The 22759-nt window shown below is 45.9% G+C and overlaps 1 protein-coding gene across 1 annotated transcript in view; it reads right to left on the bottom strand.

Annotated features, from left to right (window-relative positions):
* Positions 1-22759, bottom strand: part of LOC115174982 (membrane-bound O-acyltransferase domain-containing protein 2) — a 75777-nt gene continuing 53018 nt past the window's right edge. The window contains exons 3-13 of the mRNA XM_029734069.1: positions 17445-17522; positions 11817-11912; positions 11391-11446; positions 6282-6336; positions 5458-5641; positions 4869-5061; positions 3826-3929; positions 3633-3697; positions 3164-3296; positions 1978-2129; positions 1-900 (exon numbers count right to left, since the gene is read on the bottom strand). Of these exons, the coding sequence (XP_029589929.1) occupies positions 750-900; positions 1978-2129; positions 3164-3296; positions 3633-3697; positions 3826-3929; positions 4869-5061; positions 5458-5641; positions 6282-6336; positions 11391-11446; positions 11817-11912; positions 17445-17522 (1267 nt within the window). The 3' untranslated portion in view covers positions 1-749. The remainder of the gene's footprint in view (positions 901-1977; positions 2130-3163; positions 3297-3632; positions 3698-3825; positions 3930-4868; positions 5062-5457; positions 5642-6281; positions 6337-11390; positions 11447-11816; positions 11913-17444; positions 17523-22759) is intronic.

Raw genomic sequence — 22759 nt, 5'->3', positions numbered from 1 at the left:
TTTGTCTTGGTAAAATGTATTTAATAACATAAGGAAGTGACATTTCATCACCAAAGCGCGTTTTTTTTTCACCCACTTCTGGGCAGAGTTGTTGGACACCTTACATATTTTGTGAAAAGACCTCAAGGACACTATCTTGTTTTCTTTCTCTTTTAATTATTGTGTCCTAATTTCCTGTATCTTTGCTTTTTACCTGGACTATAACACCATTAACTGAAACCACTCCACTCTCTCCCACCTGATCCTAAAACCTGTTCACCTTGAGTGAGAAACACCGCACACACAATAATATCCAATCTGAGGAGGATACACAACAAAAAAAAACTGGGTGGAGAAAGAGACAAAGGTTATAAGGCAAGTTCGCATACTCCCATAATACAGTAACAGTACAATACTGGCATTTCATCATCGATTCGGGACCCCTCCATCCCGCTGAGCCACAGCCACTAGTCCTCATAATACAGTAGGACCTTCTTTCCAAATCAAATTTTATTGGCACCCTATTCCCTTTCTAGTGCACTTCTTTTGACCAGGGCCCATGGGGCTCTGGTCAAAAGTAGTGCATTAAATAGGTAAATCCCAAAGCTTTCAGTCCATCCATCCCTTCTCACGTGAACAAATGAGAATCGTCATCCCACTCCAAAACACAGCTTGGACAGTCTCTCTCTCTAATAATGTGTTGGACAGTCCCTGCAGTCCTTGGTGCTAGTCTCTGTGTGTGTGCACCGTTGCTGGTCTCTGAATCTGCTTCATGTGGCTTTGGTCTTCTGGTTGCAGTGGCCATCGGTGGAGTCCTGGTGGGAGAGGACGGGAGCCTCCTTCAGGCGCAGGTGTCGGGGCTTGACTGGCAGCGCTACGGCCAGGAGGACACAGCCGATGTGGACGCTGAAGTACCAGGACCTGGGGGCAGAGGCGAGAGAGGATGATTTAGGGATCAATATCAGAATCAGAAAACCTTATTGCCAAGCAACAAGTGTTGCCAGGAATTTCTCTTGGTGGTGTACATATTTTTCATCAACAACCAGGCACACAACAAGTTCATTCAACTTCTCAGAAAAAGAACAAAAAGCCACTGTATAAGTAGAATTATTGTTAACATCAAATGTATTTAATGCCCTTGATTATTCTTAAAGATCATAAATCAAATATCTAAATATGAATGTCTGTTTGAGGGACTAACGGTCCTCTACATTTCAGCAACAAATTCTCCCGTTGGTCAGAGGTTCAGAAAAAACACAATTCTTCTTGCACTTCCATCCAAGGTAACAAACTATGAATACTTTTTTTTTTTTTTTACTTGAGTGAGGTAAAGTACTGTTCTCTGTATATGTCCCAAATGGCACGCTATTCCCTATATAGCGCACTACTTTTGACCAGAGACATATGGGTCTCTCTCCTTCCAGTTCTCTGCTGCCAATGACTGGAACGAACTACAAAAATCTCTGAAACTGGAAACACTTATCTCCCTCACTAGCTTTAAGCACCAGCTATCAGAGCAGCTCACAGATTACTGCACCTGTACATAGCCCATCTATAATTTAGCCCAAACAACTACCTCTTCCCCTACTGTATTTATTTATTTATTTTGCTCCTTTGCACCCCATTATTTCTATTTCTACTTTGCACTTTCTTCTACTACAAATCTACCATTCCCGTGTTTTACTTGCTATATTGTATGTACTTCGCCACCATGGCCTTTTTTGCCTTTACCTCCCTTATCGCACCTCATTTGCTCACATTGTATATAGACTTATTTTTCTACTATATTATTGACTGTATGTTTGTTTTTACTCCATGTGTAACTCTGTGTTGTTGTATGTTGTCGAACTGCTTTGCTTTATCTTGGCCAGGTCGCAATTGTAAATGAGAACTTGTTCTCAACTTGCCTACCTGGTTAAATAAAGGTGAAATAAAATGTAAAAAAATAAATGAAATGGGATGCCATTTGGGACGCAAACATAGTTTCTGGCCACTCACCTGTAGAACTTCATAGAGGGCCCGACAGACAGCAGCACAAAAGGCACCACAGTGTAACAAATGGCAATCTGGGTGCCAGCCCACGTGATCCCATCATACAGTAGCTTGTGTGAAGGCGAGCCCAGGAAGTACGGCCTCACGTTGTGTCTCATCTGGAGAAAAAAAAAGAACCAAAGCAATGAATTCAGAGTAAAAGAAGTGAAACAATGAAAATCTAAGTTTACAACAAACGGCCCTTGTAAATCTAAAATATGTTGCACTGCCCTTAACTCTCTCCCTCCCTCGTTTACAGTTACCATATCTAAGGTTTTGTCCCAAATGGCACCCTATTCCCTATATAGTGAATGGGCCCTGGTCAAAAATAGTGCACTAGGGAATAGCGTTCCATTTGGGACGCAATTTAAGAGTCAAGTAATGCATTTCCAATTGAACTTTCTCTCCCAGCAGCTCATCCACCAGCGGTCGTCTGCCTCAGTGAGTCTCAAAGTGTCTCAGGTGACGCTCCATTAGCCGGAGTCCTGCCCAGTCTCCTCTCCATCCGTCTGTCTGTCTGGCTGGCCTGTTATCTGTGCAGTCCAGCTGGACTCAGGTTGCATCCCAAATTGAACCCTATTCCCTATATAGTGCACTACTGTTGACCAGAACCCATAAGGTACCCATAGGGCTCTGGTCAAAAGTAGTGCACTATATAGGGAATAGGGTGTCATTTGGGACTCAGCCCCAGACTGTAATAAATACGCTTTATTCAGGCCAGACCTTCAGAGCACAGTGAGTCTCTATGTCAGCCTAACTATGACTGATTCTCTTAACACTAATGATGCAGAAATAAAGTACATCAGGATGAACATGGCCCAAACACTTTGTTTCATCTGTGATGGGAACGATGGGGCCATCAGGATATCTATTGTTATGGCAATAGCAGAAATCGTTGACATTCAGAAAATATGTTATTGATTTTTAGTGGGTACGGTGCATGACATCTTATCTATGCCTATGAAAAGTTTAGGGCTTAGTGCATCTAGACAGAGATGGAACATTGTGGGGAGAGGTCTGTGTCTGAGTGTGTTTTAGAAGAGATAGAAAATAAGAGATAGATCTCTCTCTATGTGACTCTGTTTCTCCCTTTCTTTGTCTGTGTGTGTTTTAGAGGGAGAGAGAGAGCGACAGAGAGAGATACAGTACTCACAGCACGTGCAGCCAGTGTGACCACGATGCCAGTCAGGAAGGTGAGGTAGTATCCAGGGTAGGCCCCGTGCCACATGGCTGACAGAATGAAGGTAGCCGCTGTGGGGTTGTAGGGACAGCGCTCGTAACACACCCTGCACACACACAACCAGCCAGTCAAACACAACAGCACAGCAACTGAATATCAGGAAGGTGTTCCTAATGTTTGGTATACTCGGTATAAATATAAAGCAGACTGTTAGTGCTAACTGACTCCACTAGGTGGCAGACTTTACAGACAGACAAGACCTCAGAGCACTGGTTATAGGCGTATCCACAAATGATTTAGAGCATGAAAACTATACTGTAATTATAATGTATTTAAATAGTATGTACAATGTGTCAGAAAGCTAATGTTGATAATTACAGAAAGAAATTATGACCAAGTCTCTTTGTCTTCATCAATTACAGACTAAGCCTGGTTTCTGTACCTTTTGAGCCAATGTGCCGTCTGTATATTCCAATTGTCAAGGAACATCTTGAAGCTGGTGGCAAACTGGAACCAAGGAGAGGAGGACAACATCAGTATACATTATATATACATTACCTGTAGATTGTAATAAAAAGAGTTGTGAAAAACATACTGAGACATGAGTGAAGACTACTAATGTTTCAACATTTCACCTCAATATCCGTTATCCTCAGATTGGAGATGAGATCCCAACGTGGTGAGCCGTCACTGTTGTATCCATTGAATCCAAATCCTGCTGCATTGTTGATGGCATCAGCTGTTCAGAATTCAAACACATGCTTTCAGAAACACCATCTCTAGGCCGGCATTCAGTCAAAGGCGAATTGCACTTGACTTTTAAAGGTAATTTACGTTTGAGCGGACATCTGCACGGTTTATCATGAAAGTGCTCTCCGCAAACGTCAGGGAAATTGCCTTTATATGGCGTATTCTCAGTATTATCATGCACAGCTCTGACGCCTCTTTGAATGAGTCCCGGTCTTATTCATGTCCCATCACTGTACTGTACATCCACAAAGTACACCATTTATTAGTGATGATAATATCATTAATAAGATTATCATTCTAATAACAGCGTATTATCACAGTGAAGGACAATACAGGAGCTATTCAGTCCGTGCAGCCGTGCTCTCTCGGTGTATGTGTGTGTGTGTGTGTGTGTGTGTGTGTGTGTGTGTGTGTGTGTGTGTGTGTGTGTGTGTGTGTGTGTGTGCGTGCAGAGAAGTGCTAATTGAGTCCCACCTCTACCTGCTTGTTATCACCATACTCTCGATGACGCACACCTTGCTGCAAACAATCACACACACACACAAATACACCTTGCTGCAAACAATCACACACACAAACACAGTGGGACTGATCTCACCCCCTTACAAAGCTCATCTGTTCTCAGTCTGTGAGGGGTTACTTGTCAACATGGAATAACGGAGCATATTGCAGCTAAGAATTGGTTTCAGGGTCAATCAATGAATACAGGCCTAAAGAGATTTACTATTGAAAACTGACAAAGGCTACATCCAGATTCTCCTCCCTTCTCCTTTTATCCCGTCATGGATTTGAAAGCGTTGGATTGGTTTAAGCTTTGGCGGAAGGGAGTTTCAACCATTGTTAATGACGATGACTGTGCAAGTGCACCCTTCAAAAAAACAAAAAACAAGGGTTGAGAATCAGCCAACGGAAAAGAGAGAAGACCCACCCAGCGTCCAGACGAAGTAGTACTTGGGCCGGGTGGTAAGCATGGACAGGTAGAGGTAGACCACCTGGGCGTAGAAGGGCGTGTTTGCGATGAAGTCGTCGTCGATGTTCCGTTCCACAGGGAATACTTTACAGACCGAGAGGAAAACCATGAGGGAGAAGAAACAGGTGGCCAGTTTACGGACGACTTCAATCTGAAGAAGAGGAGGGAGGGGGGACATCAGCCAATAGAAACACTCTGTCCCAAATAGAACCCTATCCCCTATATAGTTCACTGCTTTTTACCATGGCCCATGGTCAAAAGCAGTGCACTATGAAGGGAACAGGGTGCCATTTAGGAAGCAGCCTCAGCGAAGACTCACATCTGCTTTACATAATTGAGAGCTTCACGAGGAAGTCAAAAGACAGCCATGTTGCTGTTCATTCAGTGAACAATGAATAGTGACTAGGGAATACTGTGCATTTACTACACAGAAATGCTTTCCTGTCTTAGAAAGTTCCAGACAAGCATTGAGAGTAACGTGGCATGAAAATGCTGCCGATTTGGTAACTTTCCAAAAATCATAGTGGCATTTGAGACCAGTGCTTACGTTTGGGGAGGGGTCTTGTTTGTGTCTGCCGTTGGTCTTCCCATTGGTCTGGTGGTCTTTATTGTGACGGCAGGGCGTGCCCTCAATGAAGGCGATGTAATCGTTGTAGGAGGAGGTGGGGCCGGCCAGTATTCCCATGAAGTTACAGTTATAGCTGAAGTACTCCAGCAGACTGGGCATCCTCCTGCAGGGGAGGTGGAGGAGATGCAGAGACCATCACAACACAGTCAACAGTGACAGTAAGGGCTGTGACACACAGACCATCACAACACAGTGACAGTAAGGGCTGTGACACAAACAGTCTCTCACAGACCATCACAACAGTCACTACAGTAATTACAGTGACAGTACATACTGTGACACATGATGCATAGTTAGAATCCCCAAAGCATATCTCCCCTCTCCAGAGAAACAACAATATACACTCTACACTGAACAAAAGTATAAATGCAACATGTAAAGTGTTGGTCCCATGTTTCATGAGCTGAAGTAAAAGATCCCAGAATGTTCCATACACACAAAAAGCATATTTCTCTCAAATGTTATGCACACCATGGCTATGGGGCTAGTCAGCATCTGGTGTGACCACTATTTGCCTCATGCAGCGCGACATATCTCCTTCGTATTGCGTTGATCAGGTTGTTGATTGTGGCCTGTGGAATGTTGTCCCAACCCTAACGAACCAGTCAGTGACCACTCGTGCCCTGTGGAAGGGGATATTGTCATCCCCCAGACTAGAGAGCCAATCAGACCATCCTCACAGGCTCATACAGGAAGCGGCCATTTTCTGCTCAAAATAACTAAAACATACCTGTAAAACATACCTTATAGCCAGGAGCTTCTGATTTGGGGTCAGCTGCTCCTCTTTCCGGCACATTCCTGTTGGGGGAGGGAGGTAGAGAAGAACACACATGTAATGCTTGCTTTTGATCAGGGGGGTTTGTGTTCAAAAGTTCATTCAAAGATACTGACTTTGCAAAGGACTGAAAACAACATTTCATAACAGTCTACAGTACATGGTTGACAAGGGTGAGGCCACCATTCCCTGCCCAGAGGCTTAGTCCCAGACAGAGGCAGTGGTCTGAGAACTCAGTCGTGTATTGTCCTCTCCTGTGACTGTCTTGTGTGGGTAATGACATCCATTACATCCCTGTGGTCTCTCTCACTCTCTGCAGGTCCCCGCTGATCTATGGGCTAATTAAAGGACGATAAATTGACTTCCAGGAAGTGCGCGTCCCTATTGTCTCACCAACCCCGCCTCCACGCCGCAGCGCTTTGTCTTGTGCCGCACTGCACACCAGGGACGAGGCGAACGGAGTGAAACGGGCCGAATAATTCTGTGTTGTTTATGGCGGCCATTATGCTGATAACAAGATTAGCACAGCTAATCAGCTCACATTACAGCCTAATGCCTGCTGGGGACTGGAGGAGAGGAGAGGTGCCAACACCAATACTGGTCGGCACAGTCACCCCAAATCTGGCTCCATTAACAGGCTCAATACCTAACAACACAGTAGGGCATAACTCAGCCTCCCTAGATAATGAGAACGGGGTCAGGGTGGTAATGTCCGACCTGAGCACAGACTGTTTGGTTTTGTTTGACACAAGGACAGACTACAAGACTGCGTGAGTGACTGCTAAAAAAGGGCAGAAAGAACACATTCCAGAATGTTTACACATTCACTCTCCTCTTCTGATCGTAAACAAACTAGGACAAGTTCATTCCCAAACATGAGGTCATTTCATCCACCTTTAGTTTGGATCTCAAACAGACCTTTCTGTGTTGTTAGATCGAACAGGTACCAAAGGAAGTAGCAAACACAGGCCAACCACAATGTTCCATACTGGGCACACAGTAAACACTGGCCAATAGTGATGTCCCATACTGGGAACACAGTAAAACACTGGCCAATCAGGATGTCCCATAACTCTTGCTAGTTGGCAAGACAGCACAAACAGATCTGGGACCAGGCTAGATCTCACTAGCATCTGTCACAGGCTTTCACCTAGGTGAATGAAGCCTGGGAGCAGAGTCTACGTCGTCTCTCACGCACACACACACACACACACTCAGGACTTTTTCAGGACTGTCTTTCAAAGATAATTTGTAAAAATCCAAATAACTTCACAGATCTTCATTGTAAAGGGTTTAAACACTGTTTCCCATGCTTGTTCAATGAACCATAAACAATTAATGAACCATAAACAATTAATGAACATGCACCTGTGGAACGGTCGTTAAGACACTAACAGCTTACAGACGGTAGGCAATTAAGGTCAAAGTTATGAAAACTTAGGACACTAAAGAGGCCTTTCTGCTGACTCTGAAAAACACCAAAAGAATGATGCCCAGGGTCCCTGCTCATCGTTGTGAATGTGCCTTAGGCATGCTGCAAGGAGGCATGAGGACTGCAGATGTGGCCAGGGCAATAAATTGCAATGTCCGTACTGTGAGACGCCTAAGACAGGGCTATAGGGAGACGGGACGGACAGCTGATTGTCCTCGCAGTGGCAGACCACGTGTAACAACACCTGCACAGGATCGGTATATCCGAACATCACACCTGCGGGACAGGATGGCAACAACAACTGCCCGAGTTACACCAGGAACGCACAATCCCTCCATCAGTGCTCAGACTGTCCACAATAGGCTGAGAGAGGCTGGACTGAGGGCTTGTAGGCCTGTTGTAAGGCAGGTCCTCACCAGACATCACCGACAACAACGTCGCCTATGGGCACAAATCACCATTGCTGGACCAGACAGGACTGGCAAAAAGTGCTCTTCACTGACGAGTTGCAGTTTTGTCTCACCAGGGGTGATGGTCTGATTCGCGTTTATCGTCGAAGGAATGAGCGTTACACCGAGGCCTGTACTCTGGAGCGGGATCGATTTGGAGGTGGAGGGTCCGTCATGGTCTGGGGCGGTGTGTCACAGCATCATCGGACTGAGCTTGTTGTCATTACAGGCAATCTCAACGCTGTGTGTTACAGGGAAGACATCCTCCTCCCTCATGTGGTACCCTTCCTGCAGGCTCATCCTAACATGACCCTCCAGCATGACAATGCTACCAGCCATACTGCTCGTTCTGTGCGTAATTTCCTGCAAGACAGGAATGTCAGTGTTCTGCCATGGCCAGTGAAGAGCCCAGATCTCAATCCCATTGAGCACGTCTGGGACCTGTTGGATCGGAGGGTGAGGACTAGGGCCATTCCCCCCAGAAATGTCTGGGAATTTGCAGGTGCCTTGGTGGAAGAGTGGGGTAACATCTCACAGCAAGAACTGGCAAATCTGGTGCAGTCCATGAGGAGGAGATGCACTGCAGTACTTAATGCAGCTGGTGGCCACACCAGATACTAACTGTTTCTTTTGATTTTGACCCCCCCTTTGTTCAGGGACACATTATTCCATTTCTGTTAGTCACATGTCTGTAGAACTTGTTCAGGTTGTCTCAGTTGTTGATCTTGCTATGTTCATACAAATATTTACACATGTTAAGTTTGCTGAAAATAAACACAGTTGACAGTGAGAGGACGTTTCTTTTTTTTGCCGAGTTTACATACATACTGTACATAGATATAGGTAACTGCCAAAATAATGCCAACACGAGTAAATTAGGGATTCAAAGTACATTAAAAGCAGGTGCTTCCACATAAGTGTGTTTCTTGAGTTAATTAAGCAATTCACTTCCCAGCATGCTTAGGGTCATGTATAAAAATGCTGAGCAGGCCATTGTTTTGGCTATTCTTTTTTCTACCGTGGCTCTGCCCCAATAGGATGACAATATCCCCATCCACAGGGCACGAGTGGTCACTGAATGGTTTAATGAGCATGAAAACAATGTAAACCATGTGCCATGGTCGTCTCAGTCACCATATCTCCCTCAACCCAATTGAATACTTATGGAAGACTCTGGAGCAGTGCCAGAGATGGCGTTTTCCACCACCATCAACAAAACACTAAATAATGGAATTTCTCATGGAAGAATGGTTTCGAATCCCTCCGATAGAGTTCCAGACACTTGTAGAATCTATGTCAAGTCGCATTGATGCTGTTCTGGCTCGTGGTGGCCCAACGCCCTATTAAGACAATTTATGTTGGTGTTTCCTTTATTTTGGCAGTTACTTGTAGATAGGAGAATGTAGCGCAGGGTTCAAGGATAATAGGTGTAATGCAATGTAACGTAGGAGGAGGATGGGGAAGGAGGCGGGAGGGAGAGAGAGGCACCACAGGGGATCCAACAGGATCAAGACATGCAGCTTGGAGCGTCATGTGACACGTCAGACCAGTGGTTCCCAACTCCAGTCCTCCAGTTTTCCCCACACCGGATTCAACTTGTCAACGAATCATCAAGCCCTCAATGAGTTGAATCAGCTGTGTTTGTCCAAGGCTACGAGGAAGATGTGTGCTGTTGGGGTCTACCGGAGGACTGGAGTTGGGAAACGAGTCACCGTGTGTGTGTGTAGCTATTCTTTTTGAGAGACTATTGAATCTTATTCTCTCAAACATACTTTCTATTCTGCTTTCTTTCTCTCTTTTACCTTCGGTTCGTCTAGTTATCAGAGTACAATAGAAACAGTGTGCTCACAAACAATACAACCTTATGATCCAACTCCTCCACATCTCTATGGAGAAATAGAGATGGTATGTGAGATATTTCAGCCATGTGGCATTGTGATGTGAGGAATATCCCATGTTACTAAAGTGTCCTTCCTTTTCATCCATCTGACTTCAGAGGAAGAGACATGTGACTAATCCAGAAATACACTGAACAAAAATATAAATGCAAAATGTAAAGTGTTGGTCCCATGTTTCAAGAGCTGAAATAAATATCCCAGAAATGTTCCATACAAACAAAAAGCTTATTTCTCTCACATTATGTGCACACATTTGTTTACATCCCTATTAGTGAGCATTTCTCCTTTGTCAAGATAATCCATCCACCTGAAAGGTGTGGCAAATCAAGAAGCTGATGAACAGCATGGTCATTACACAGGTGCACCTTGTGCTGGGGACAAAAGGCCACTCTAAAATGTGCAGTTTTGTCACACATGTCTCAAGTTCTCAAGAATGTAATGTTAATTTCTCTACCATAAGCTGCATCCAATGTTGTTTTTAATCATTTGGCAGTACGTCCAAACGGCCTCTCAACCACAGACCAAGTATTTGGCGACGTGTGAGCGAGCGGTTTTCTGATGTCAACGTTGTGAACAGAGTGCCCCATGGTGGTGGTGGGGTTAGTGTATGGGCAGACATAAGCTATGGACAACTAACACAATTAACTTTATCCACAGGAGGTTGGTGGCACCATATTTGGGGAGGACAGACTCGTGGTAATAGCTGGAGCGGAATTAGTGGAATGGTATCAAATACATCAAACACGTGGTGTCCATGTGTTTGATGCCATTCTATTTGATCCATTCCAGACATTATTATGAGCCGTCCTCCCCTCAGCAGCCTCCATTTTATCAATGGCAATTTGAATGCACAGAGATACCGATATGAGATCCTGAGGTCCATTGTCATGCCATTAATCCGCCGCAATCACCTCGTCACCTCGTTTCAGCATGATAATGTCGAAAGGATCTGTACACAATTCCTGGAAGCTGAAAATGTCCCAGTTCACCAGACATGTCACCCATTAAGCATGTTTGGAATGCTCTGGATTGATATGTACGACAGCGTATTCCAGTTCCCGCCAATATACAGCAACTTCGCACAGCCATTGAAGAGGAGTGGGACAACATTCCACAAGCCACAATCAACAGGCTGATCATCTCTATGCGAAGGAGATGTGTCACACTGCATGGGGTAAAGGGTAGTCACACCAGATACTGACAGGTGATTAGGGCCTAATACATTTTTGCATGTTGCGGTTATATTTTTGTTGAGTATATATTCTCCATGTCTGGTTTGAAGAAAATAAGCTTCTTACCATCATGGATTTCAAACGCCAAACTGGTGATCTTCTGTGTTATCACCATCATAGGCCTGAGAGAGAGAGAGATGGAAAGAGAAAAAGATGGAGAGAAAAAGAGAGAGAGCGAGAGAGAGAGGGAGAGCGAGAGCGAGAGAAAGAGGGAGAGCGAGAGAAAGAGGGAGAGCGAGAGCGAGAGAAAGAGGGAGAGCGAGAGAAAGAGGGAGAGCGAGAGAGAGAGCAGTATGAAAGAGAAGGGGGAAAGGGAGTAAGAGAGTTATCATGAAAAAAAAGCTATATTCGTTTATAAAGCTGTCCCATTAATTCAAGCATGGTTTCACACAGTCTTCCAACACAATGTTAAATGAGGACATCAGGGCACTGTATTACCCCACCCAAGCCCTGACCCAAACCCACAGATGGAGAGAAAGAGAGAAGTCTTACCCTGTGAAGTCAGCAGAGTACATGCCATAGTCGAAGACGTACACACGTGTGATCTGACAGAAGCTGAGATAGCCCAGGGCCACCACTAGACAGTACCTGAGGTAAAATACACAGACAGACAACATCACTATAGTTCACTACAGTAAGCTAGATGAACATCTATGTACACTTATGTTATTAGTTAGTATTTTATTAGGATCCCCATTAGCTGTTGTGAAAGCAGCAGCTACTCTTCCTGGGGTCCACACAAACCATGAAACATGACATAATACAGAACATTAATAGACAAGAACATCAAGGACAGAACTACATCTATTTAATATCAATACGTACACACAAACTATCTAGGTCAAATAGGGGAGAGCAGTTGTGCTGTGAGGTGTTACTTTATCTTTTTTTTTAAACCAGGTTTGCTGTTCATTTGAACAATATGAGATGGAAGGGAGTTCCATGCAATAATGGCTCTATATAATACTGTACACTTTATGGAATTTGTTCTGGATTTAGCAGCAAATGGATAGCCTCAATTTCCAATCTTCCACATCCATTCATGTAATATTTTGTTAACAGTTGTCCGAGTTGTGAAACTAGCATTGATTTGCTTCTTAATCAATTCCTTCAGTGTAGGAAAACAGCAAAGATATTTATGTAGCTGTGATCGTCTTCATGATCGGCAGGTAGCCTAGTGGTTAGAGCGTCGGGCAAGTAACCGAAAGGTTGCTGGATCAAATCCCCGAGTTGACAAGGTAAGAATCTGTCGTCTGCCCCCGAGCAAGGCAGTTAACCCACTGTTCCTCGGGCACCGATGACGTGGATGTCGATTAAGGCAGCCCTCCTCACCTCTCTGATTCAGAGGGGTTGGGTAAAATGCGGAAGACACATTCAGTTGTACAACTTTTCCTGATGATCTGAAGAGGACAATAAGTATGTTGTGGTGCTGTGGGGATGTGGTGGTGTGGTGCTGTAGTGCTTTGGTGATGTGATGCTGTAGTGCTGTGGTGGTGTGGTGCTGTAGTGCTTTGGTGATGTGATGCTGTAGTGCTTTGGTGGTGTGGTGGTGTGGTGCTGTAGTGCTTTGGTGATGTGATGCTGTAGTGCTTTGGTGGTGTGGTGGTGTGGTGCTGTAGTGCTTTGGTGATGTGATGCTGTAGTGCTGTGGTGCTGTGATGCTGTAGTGCTGTGATGCTGTAGTGCTTTGGTGATGTGATGCTGTAGTGCTGTGGTGCTGTGATGCTGTAGTGCTGTGATGCTGTAGTGCTGTGGTGGTGTGATGCTGTAGTGCTGTGATGCTGTAGTGCTGTGGTGGTGTGGTGCTGTAGTGCTGTGATGTTGTAGTGCTGTGGTGGTGTGATGCTGTAGTGCTGTGATGCTGTAGTGCTGTGGTGGTGTGATGCTGTAGTGCTGTGATGTTGTAGTGCTGTGGTGGTGTGATGCTGTGGTGGTGTGATGCTGTAGTGCTGTGGTGGTGTGATGCTGTAGTGCTGTGATGCTGTAGTGCTGTGTTGCTGTAGTGCTTTGGTGATGTGATGCTGTAGTGCTGTGGTGATGTGATGCTGTAGTGCTGTGATGCTGTGATGCTGTAGTGCTTTGGTGATGTGATGCTGTAGTGCTGTGATGCTGTAGTGCTGTGGTGGTGTGATGCTGTAGTGCTGTGATGCTGTAGTGCTGTGGTGCTGTGATGCTGTAGTGCTGTGATGCTGTAGTGCTGTGGTGGTGTGATGCTGTAGTGCTGTGATGCTGTAGTGCTGTGGTGGTGTGGTGCTGTAGTGCTTTGGTGATGTGATGCTATCTGGATGTGGTGCTGCATGGTGTTCCCATGACCATTAACATGAATGATGAGTGGTCTGGTAACAGAGACAAATGAGACTGATACAGGGATGTTACACTACACAGCCTCTGCATTACTGCCAGTAAAAGAGACAAGGGGGAATAAAAACAGAACACATGGATGGACAACAGGGATCCGGGTATATCAGTCAAATAATGACCTTCAACTTCCTTGACATGTTTCTCTTTAAGGTGACAAAATCCCATAAATATCCCAGCAGGATGTAGAGCAACTTGTGTTTCAGCCTGCCAGCCAGTCTGCCAGCCAGCCAGACAGTCTGCCAGCCAGTCAGCCAGTCAGCCAGCCAGCCAGTCTGCCAGTCTGCCAGTCTGCCAGCCAGCCAGTCTGCCAGCCAGCCAGCCAGCCAGTCTGCCAGCCAGTCTCAGTCTGTCAGCCAGCCAGTCTGTCAGCCACACACCTGCTCCTGCTGTCTCATTATTGAGCAGAGCAGGTGATTTGGCGGGGGCTCTGTGTTGATCTGTATGCACTAGCTTAAAGCTTGGTATGTCCTTGGCACATCTTTCTCCATCTTTCTTCCACCCTCTATCTATCTCACTCTCTCATCCTCATCTACACCTAGCCTACCCTCTCCCTCCCTCCCTCCCTTCCTCCCTCCCTCCCTTCCTCTGCTCTGAACTCAGTAATGAGGCACAGTGGATATAATGGCCCTGCTACTCCCAGACAGCCTCCCAAAATGGCACCCTATTCCCTATTTAGGGTACTACTTTTGACCAGGACCCATAGGGGATGGAAATAGGGTGGTGTTTGGAACACAGCCTCAGACAGCCTGCACAGACAGTACATGTGCACAACACACACACATCCCCATGGGGAGGAAATAAGTGTGTGCGTGTGTTAGGGGAGACATGTTTCAAGTCTCTGGGAGTACAAAACACTGTCAGTCTGTTCACACACTCCGTGGCGATGACGCATGCAGTCGAGCTCCCTGCAGACCACTAAGGTCAGGATGGAGAGACTCGGGTAGAGGGGGGGACAATTCAGAGAGGGGAGGGCATTCAGAGCACTCTGCTCGTTCAGCACCACTGTGAGGACCTGTGACTGTGCTTGTGAGTCACACCTGAGGACGCATGGGTCACACCTGAGGACGCGTGGGTCACACCTGAGGACGCGTGGGTCACACCTGAGGACGCGTGGGTCACACCTGAGGACGCGTGGGTCACACCTGAGGACGCGTGGGTCACACCTGAGGACGCGTGGGTCACACCTGAGGACGCGTGGGTCACACCTGAGGACGCGTGGGTCACACCTGAGGACGTGTGAGTCAGTGTGTGACTCGGAACACTACTCAGTGAATCATATCAGCTAGACAGCCACCACCACCACAACCACCACTACCACTATCACCATCACCATCACTACCACCACCACAACCACCATCACTACCACTACCAATATCACCACCACTACCACAACCACCACCACCACCCCTCTTCAGTGACAGAACACCTCTGGTCCAGATCAGCCAGACAGCCACCACCACCACCATCACCCCTCTTCAGTGACAGAACACCTCTGGTCCAGATTAGCCAGACAGTCACCACCACCACCACCCCTCTTCAGTGACAGAACACCTCTGGTACCACCACCACCCCTCTTCAGTGACAGAACACCTCTGGTACCACCACCACCCCTCGTCAGTGACAGAACACCTCTGGTACCACCACCACCCCTCGTCAGTGACAGAACACCTCTGGTACCACCACCACCCCTCGTCAGTGACAGAACACCTCTGGTACCACCACCACCCCTCGTCAGTGACAGAACACCTCTGGTACCACCACCACCCCTCGTCAGTGACAGAACACCTCTGGTACCACCACCACCCCTCGTCAGTGACAGAACACCTCTGGTACCACCACCACCCCTCGTCAGTGACAGAACACCTCTGGTACCACCACCACCCCTCTTCAGTGACAGAACACCTCTGGTACCACCATCACCTCTCTTCAGTGACAGAACACCTCTGGTACCACCACCACCCCTCTTCAGTGACAGAACACCTCTGGTACCACCACCACCCCTCTTCAGTGACAGAACACCTCTGGTACCACCATCACCCCTCTTCAGTGACAGAACACCTCTGGTACCACCACCACCACCAGCAGCCCCCTCCCCCTATAGATTTACTCACTGAGCTCTGCTCCAACATGATCAAAGTCAAGCGAAACATGTTGGAATCATATGTGCTTTAGTTTACCGATCAATCTCATTTCTCAGAGGGGAACTAAGGGAAGGGAAATAGGATTGCCTGCATCCCAAATGGCACCCTATTCCTTATATAGTGCACTGCTTTTGACCAGGGCCCAAAGTAGTGCACTATGTAGGGAACAGGGTGCCAATGTGGGATGCAGACAGTCTCTTACCCACACAACTGGAGACAAAGAAAGAAAGAAAATAACAGTAGTCTGCTACCCTTTGCCACTCTGTTCAATCCTATTTTTCCCACTGTAGTATCAATTGAACATCAAAGTAATCTATATAATTAGTTTCCTCTGGGCCTGCAGATGGGGCGTGGGCCTCAAGTAGTTAGCAACCCCACAGAGAGGTGCCCCAGCTGGGCTAGCAGAGGATAAAGACGGGGTGAGCTAGAGGAGGTTCATATGCTTTGATGCTCATTTGTCTGAAAACAACTGGCGGTGGACGCAGCCAGCAATAAGACACAGGAGATCAAAGGGGAAATAATAATTAGAAGACGTTATTAAAGTGATCATGAAGCCAGGGAAAAACAAAAAATGGCCACCAACAGGACGGATGGTAGGCAACAGGACAGAATGATAGCCAATCATCATCACCGGTCAGCTTTCAATTCCTCATCAGGGATGAATCCCAAATGGCATCCAATTCCCTATATAGTACACAATTTTTGACCTGAGCCCTATGTTCAAAAGTAGTGCACTATAAAGGGAATAGGGTGCCATTTGGGATGCAGCCCAGGACGATTACGCCGGTGCCTTACAAATCATTAAAATCCAGACGGAAAATATTTACACAAGAAACAGCCTAATGTCACACAGTCAAACTCTCAGTCATTTAGTAAGTTCACCATTCTACCATTCTCACTGTTAAACGTTGCACAGTGTTCTGTCTGTCAGTCTCAGACAGACAGACAGGAACGGATCTTATCACTTCATTAGCGCCAGGAGCCGCTAGCCAAGACGGCTCAGTTCAGTATTCCAGGACATTCTGCTGTATGTATGTAGTTGTCCGCCTGTGGTCAGCACACCTCGGTTAGCTACAACACAGATAATGATAAACGGTGGAGCCAGCCCACCACTCCTGAAGCACGCACACACATACAAAACGCACGCACATACGCATGTATGCACGCACGGCTCTCACATTGAAAGAACTTAAGATTAATCACACTTTTACTGCTCCCGTTACTTTATTAAATTCAGAATAAAAATGTGTTCCAATGATCTCATCGTGTAACAGATATACATTTGAAAAATAAGAGCGGGCGGCTGCGGTGGTCTGCTGGTACATGCAGGTCGACTCCCGGAGAGTGATTTATGAGAAGTAAAGAAGTGGCTGATGTGAAACACAGTGTGCGATGTTGGGATGACGTTGCGAGTCACTGTGTGCCTGCCTCTGCTGGGTGTTTTGAACATTATTCGTCCGGCAGCAGCCACGGCCACTCTGGAGTCAGTCCATCATGACATCTGTAGCCAGTTTGCACATCATAATTCAGACAGGCCTTCATAGACTACTTATACCCTGGACAACACACCAGCACAGGCACAAGAACACACAGAAAGACACAGACACACTGGACTTACTTGTGCATGTGTTCTACTCCAGTGAGGATCATGATGCCATAGGTGAGCCCACTCTGAACCAGGAAGTGGAGAGCATACCTAAATACAGAGAGAGAGGTGATTAACTGTTTATAATCAATCACAGACATAATATTCACTATTTCGCCACCCTCGATGTCTCCCCTTCCCCCCACCCTCTATGTCTCTCTCCTCCCCGTCTCTCTCCTTCCCTCCTCTCTCCTTCCCGTCTCTCTCCTTCCCTCCATCCTTCCCGTCTCTCTCCTTCCCTCCATCCTTCCCGTCTCTCTCCTTCCCTCCATCCTCCCCGTCTCTCTCCTTCCCTCCATCCTTCCCGTCTCTCTCCTTCCCTCCATCCTCCCCGTCTCTCTCCTTCCCTCCATCCTCCCCGTCTCTCTCCTTCCCTCCATCCTCCCCGTCTCTCTCCTTCCCTCCATCCTCCCCGTCTCTCTCCTTCCCTCCATCCTCCCCGTCTCTCTCCTTCCCTTCATCCTCCCCGTCTCTCTCCTTCCCTCCATCCTCCCCGTCTCTCTCCTTCCCTCCATCCTCCCCGTCTCTCTCCTTCCCTCCATCCTCCCCGTCTCTCTCCTTCCCTCCATCCTCCCCGTCTCTCTCCTTCCCTCCATCCTCCCCGTCTCTCTCCTTCCCTCCATCCTCCCCGTCTCTCTCCTTCCCTCCATCCTCCCCGTCTCTCTCCTTCCCTCCATCCTCCCCGTCTCTCTCCTTCCCTCCATCCTTCCCGTCTCTCTCCTTCCCTCCATCCTCCCCGTCTCTCTCCTTCCCTCCATCCTCCCCGTCTCTCTCCTTCCCTCCATCCTCCCCGTCTCTCTCCTTCCCTCCATCCTCCCCGTCTCTCTCCTTCCCTCCATCCTCCCCGTCTCTCTCCTTCCCTCCATCCTCCCCGTCTCTCTCCTTCCCTCCATCCTCCCCGTCTCTCTCCTTCCCTCCATCCTCCCCGTCTCTCTCCTTCCCTCCATCCTCCCCGTCTCTCTCCTTCCCTCCATCCTCCCCGTCTCTCTCCTTCCCTCCATCCTCCCCGTCTCTCTCCTTCCCTCCATCCTCCCCGTCTCTCTCCTTCCCTTCATCCTCCCCGTCTCTCTCCTTCCCTCCATCCTCCCCGTCTCTCTCCTTCCCTCCATCCTCCCCGTCTCTCTCCTTCCCTCCATCCTCCCCGTCTCTCTCCTTCCCTCCATCCTCCCCGTCTCTCTCCTTCCCTCCATCCTCCCCGTCTCTCTCCTTCCCTCCATCCTCCCCGTCTCTCTCCTTCCCTCCATCCTTCCCGTCTCTCTCCTTCCCTCCATCCTCCCCGTCTCTCTCCTTCCCTCCATCCTCCCTGTCTCTCTCCTTCCCTCCATCCTCCCTGTCTCTCTCCTTCCCTCCATCCTCCCTGTCCCCTGTGCCATAAACAGTGCCTTCAGAAAGTATTCATCCCCCTTGACTTACTCCACATCTTGTCACTGCCTGAATTCAAAATGGATGACATTTTTTCCTCACCCATATACACAAAATACCCCATAATTAAAGTGAAAACATGTTTTTGGAAATGTTTGCAAATTTATTGAAAATGAAATGCATAAATATCTCATTTACATAAGTATTCCAAACCAATACATGTTAGAATCACTTTTGGAAGCAATTACAGGTGTGAGTCGTTCTGGGTAAGTCTCTAAGTGCTTTGTACATCTGGATTGTACAATATTTGCACATTATTATTTTTACAATTCTTCAAGCTCTGTCAAGTTGGTTATTGACCATTGCTAGAAAGCCATTCTCAAGTTGCCATAGATTTTCAAGCCGATTTAAGACAAAACTGTAACTAGGCCACTCAGGAATATTCAATGTCGTCTTGGTAAGCAACTCCAGTGTATATTTGTCCTTGTGTTTTAGGTTATTGTCCTGCTGAAAGGTGAATTTGTCTCCCAGTGTCTGTTGGAAAGCAGACAACCAGGTTTTCCCTATAGGATTTTGCCTGTGCTTAACACTATTTAGTTTATAGTTCTTGCCGATGACAAGCATACCCATAACATGATGCAGCCACCACCATGCTTGAAAATACAAAGAATGGTACTCAGTGATGAGTTTTGTTGGATTTGCCTACAAACATAACGCTTTGAATTCAGGACATAAAGTTCATTTCTTTGTCACATTTTTTTTCAGTTTTACTTTAGTGCCTTATTGCAAACAGGATGGATGTTTGGAATATTTGTATTCTGTACAGGCTTCCTTCTTTTCACTCTGTCATTTTGGTTAGTATTATGGAGTAACTAAAATGATGTTGACCCATCCTCAGAGTTTAATGACTGTGATAAGAAAACTAACTGTTTTAAAGTCACCATTGGCCTCATGGTGAAATCCCTGAGCGGTTTCCTTCCTTTCCGGCAACTGAATTAGGGCATATTGATATACCACCCAAAGTGTAAGTAATAATTTTACCATGCTCAAAGGGATATTCAATGTTTTATTTTTTTTACCCATCTACCAACAGGTACCCTTCTTTGTGAGGCATTGGAAAACCGCTCTGGTCTTTGTGGCTGAATCACTACTTGACTGAGGCACCATATGGATACTTGTGTGTGGGGTACAGAGTTAAGGTAGTCATTCAAAAATCATGTTAAACACTATTAGTGTGAGTCTATGCAACTTATTATGTGACTTGTTAAGCACATTGGTACTCCTGAACCTATTTAGGCTTGTCATAACAAAGGAGTTGAATACTTATTGACTCAAGACATTTCAGCTTTTCATTTTTAGTTAATTAGCAAAAATTTTGAAAAACATAATTCCACTTTGACATTATGGGGTATTGTGTGCAGACCAGTGACAAAAAAACGACATTTAATCCATTTTAAATTCAGGCTGTGAAACAACAAAATGTGGAAAAGTGGTGTGAATACTTTCTGAAGGCGCTGTATGTGCCTGTCAGAGTAATGGGCCAAGATTCATGTGCCCAGTCTGCCTAGAGAGAACCATTTGTCCCTGGCATCAAATGCACATTAGCTTCATTTAACACACATTCACAGACTACACACACAAAGATTACGCACACATTCACCGATAACACACACACTCAACAGCATGACTGGGCCACAGTAGCAAAGCCATAGTGGATACACAACACATAATTTAGTGCTACAAATCCTTTACCCAGTCGTTGTTTACATTAAAGACGTTTTGTCTAGTTTTGACCTCATTTGGCCACGTGTGTCATTTTGTGGGCAAAAAGATTGCAATGTTTGCAGGCCATTTTGTGGCAGGGAATTAATATTTTTCACAATGTACAGCATGTTACAAACGGCGCCCCATTTAAATGTGGCCGACTCCTTACATAGTGCACTACTTTTGCACTATGGGAATAGGGTGCCTTTTGGGATGCACCCCCTGTAAATATGTGTGTGGGTCTAATTAAATCCGAGAGCTAACGGTGTTACAACTAAACGTCCTGGCACTCAGTCCCTGTCTGCATCCCAAATGTCACGCTCTGTCTTATTTAGTGCACTACTTTTGACCATGGTCCATTGAGCTCTGGTCAAAAGAAGTGGACTATGTAGGGAATAGTGTGCCATTTTGGGGACGCAACCCTCATTTGCATCAGGCCTCATCGGTGCATCGACCTGTTCGTCTTATTAAAGCAGATCTGTTAATGAGAGAACTCTTTTAGCAGTGCTAATAAACATTGATTCAGCCCTGAGTGGAGAGCAATGGTCGGTGAAGAGTCCAGCAGCGTATTGGCCTGATAATAAATCTATTGGTGTACCCATACTGGCATGGTATCCCTTGGTACCCCCCCCCACATTAATCAGGTTAGAGAGGGGGGGAGTCCCATTTTGGTCATTTTACACACACACACACACACACACACACACACACACACACACACTGGCCTACTTTTTATTTATTTCACTCATTTAGCTGTACTCGGAGGCAGTCAAGATAACTTTTTTCATATGCTAGCTTGTAAAAAAAAATGCTTGCTTAAACGTGTATGAAATGTTTCAGTAACAGTTACCAAGAGGCAGCATGTCAATACTCTAATTGTCCCACTACCTATAATATCCATCCACAGTCCTATTCAGTCATATCCATCCACAGTCCTATTCAGTCATATCCAGCAATAGTCCTTTTCAGTCATATCCAGCAATAGTCCTTTTCAGTCATATCCATCCAGTCCTTTTCAGTCATATCCATCCACAGTCCTTTTCAGTCATATCCATCCACAGTCCTATTCAGTCATATCCAGCAATAGTCCTTTTCAGTCATATCCAGCAATAGTCCTTTTCAGTCATATCCAGCAATAGTCCTTTTCAGTCATATCCATCCACAGTCCTATTCAGTCATATCCAGCAATAGTCCTTTTCAGTCATATCCAGCAATAGTCCTTTTCAGTCATATCCAGCAATAGTCCTTTTCAGTCATATCCATCCACAGTCCTTTTCAGTCATATCCATCCACAGTCCTTTTCAGTCATATCCATCCACAGTCCTTTTCAGTCATATCCATCCACAGTCCTATTCAGTCATATCCATCCACAGTCCTTTTCAGTCATATCCATCCACAGTCATTTTCAGTCATATCCATCCACAGTCCTATTCAGTCATATCCATCCACAGTCCTTTTCAGTCATATCCATCCACAGTCATTTTCAGTCATATCCATCCACAGTCCTATTCAGTCATATCCATCCACAGTCCTTTTCAGTCATATCCATCCACAGTCCTATTCAGTCATATCCATCCACAGTCCTTTTCAGTCATATCCATCCACAGTCCTTTTCAGTCATATCCATCCACAGTCCTTTTCAGTCATATCCATCCACAGTCATTTTCAGTCATATCCATCCACAGTCCTATTCAGTCATATCCAGCAATAGTCATTTTCAGTCATATCCATCCACAGTCCTTTTCAGTCATATCCATCCACAGTCCTTTTCAGTCATATCCATCCACAGTCATTTTCAGTCATATCCATCCACAGTCCTATTCAGTCATATCCAGCAATAGTCATTTTCAGTCATATCCATCCACAGTCCTTTTCAGTCATATCCATCCACAGTCCTTTTCAGTCATATCCATCCACAGTCATTTTCAGTCATATCCATCCACAGTCCTTTTCAGTCATATCCATCCACAGTCCTACTCAAATCAAATGTGATGACACATGCGCCAAACACAACAGGTGTAGACTTTACCGTGAAATGCTTGCCTACAAGCCCTTCTCAATGATTCAGAATTTAAAAGTAAAAATAAAAAACGTAATAAAATAGTAACACACGAGAATAAAATAAAATACACAAGAATGGAGCTACAGTATACACAGAGAGT

Source organism: Salmo trutta, chromosome 35 (genome assembly GCF_901001165.1).
Source record: "Salmo trutta chromosome 35, fSalTru1.1, whole genome shotgun sequence".
Classification (NCBI taxonomy): Eukaryota; Metazoa; Chordata; class Actinopteri; order Salmoniformes; family Salmonidae; genus Salmo; species Salmo trutta.
This window is presented reverse-complemented; position numbering and strand designations above follow the sequence as displayed.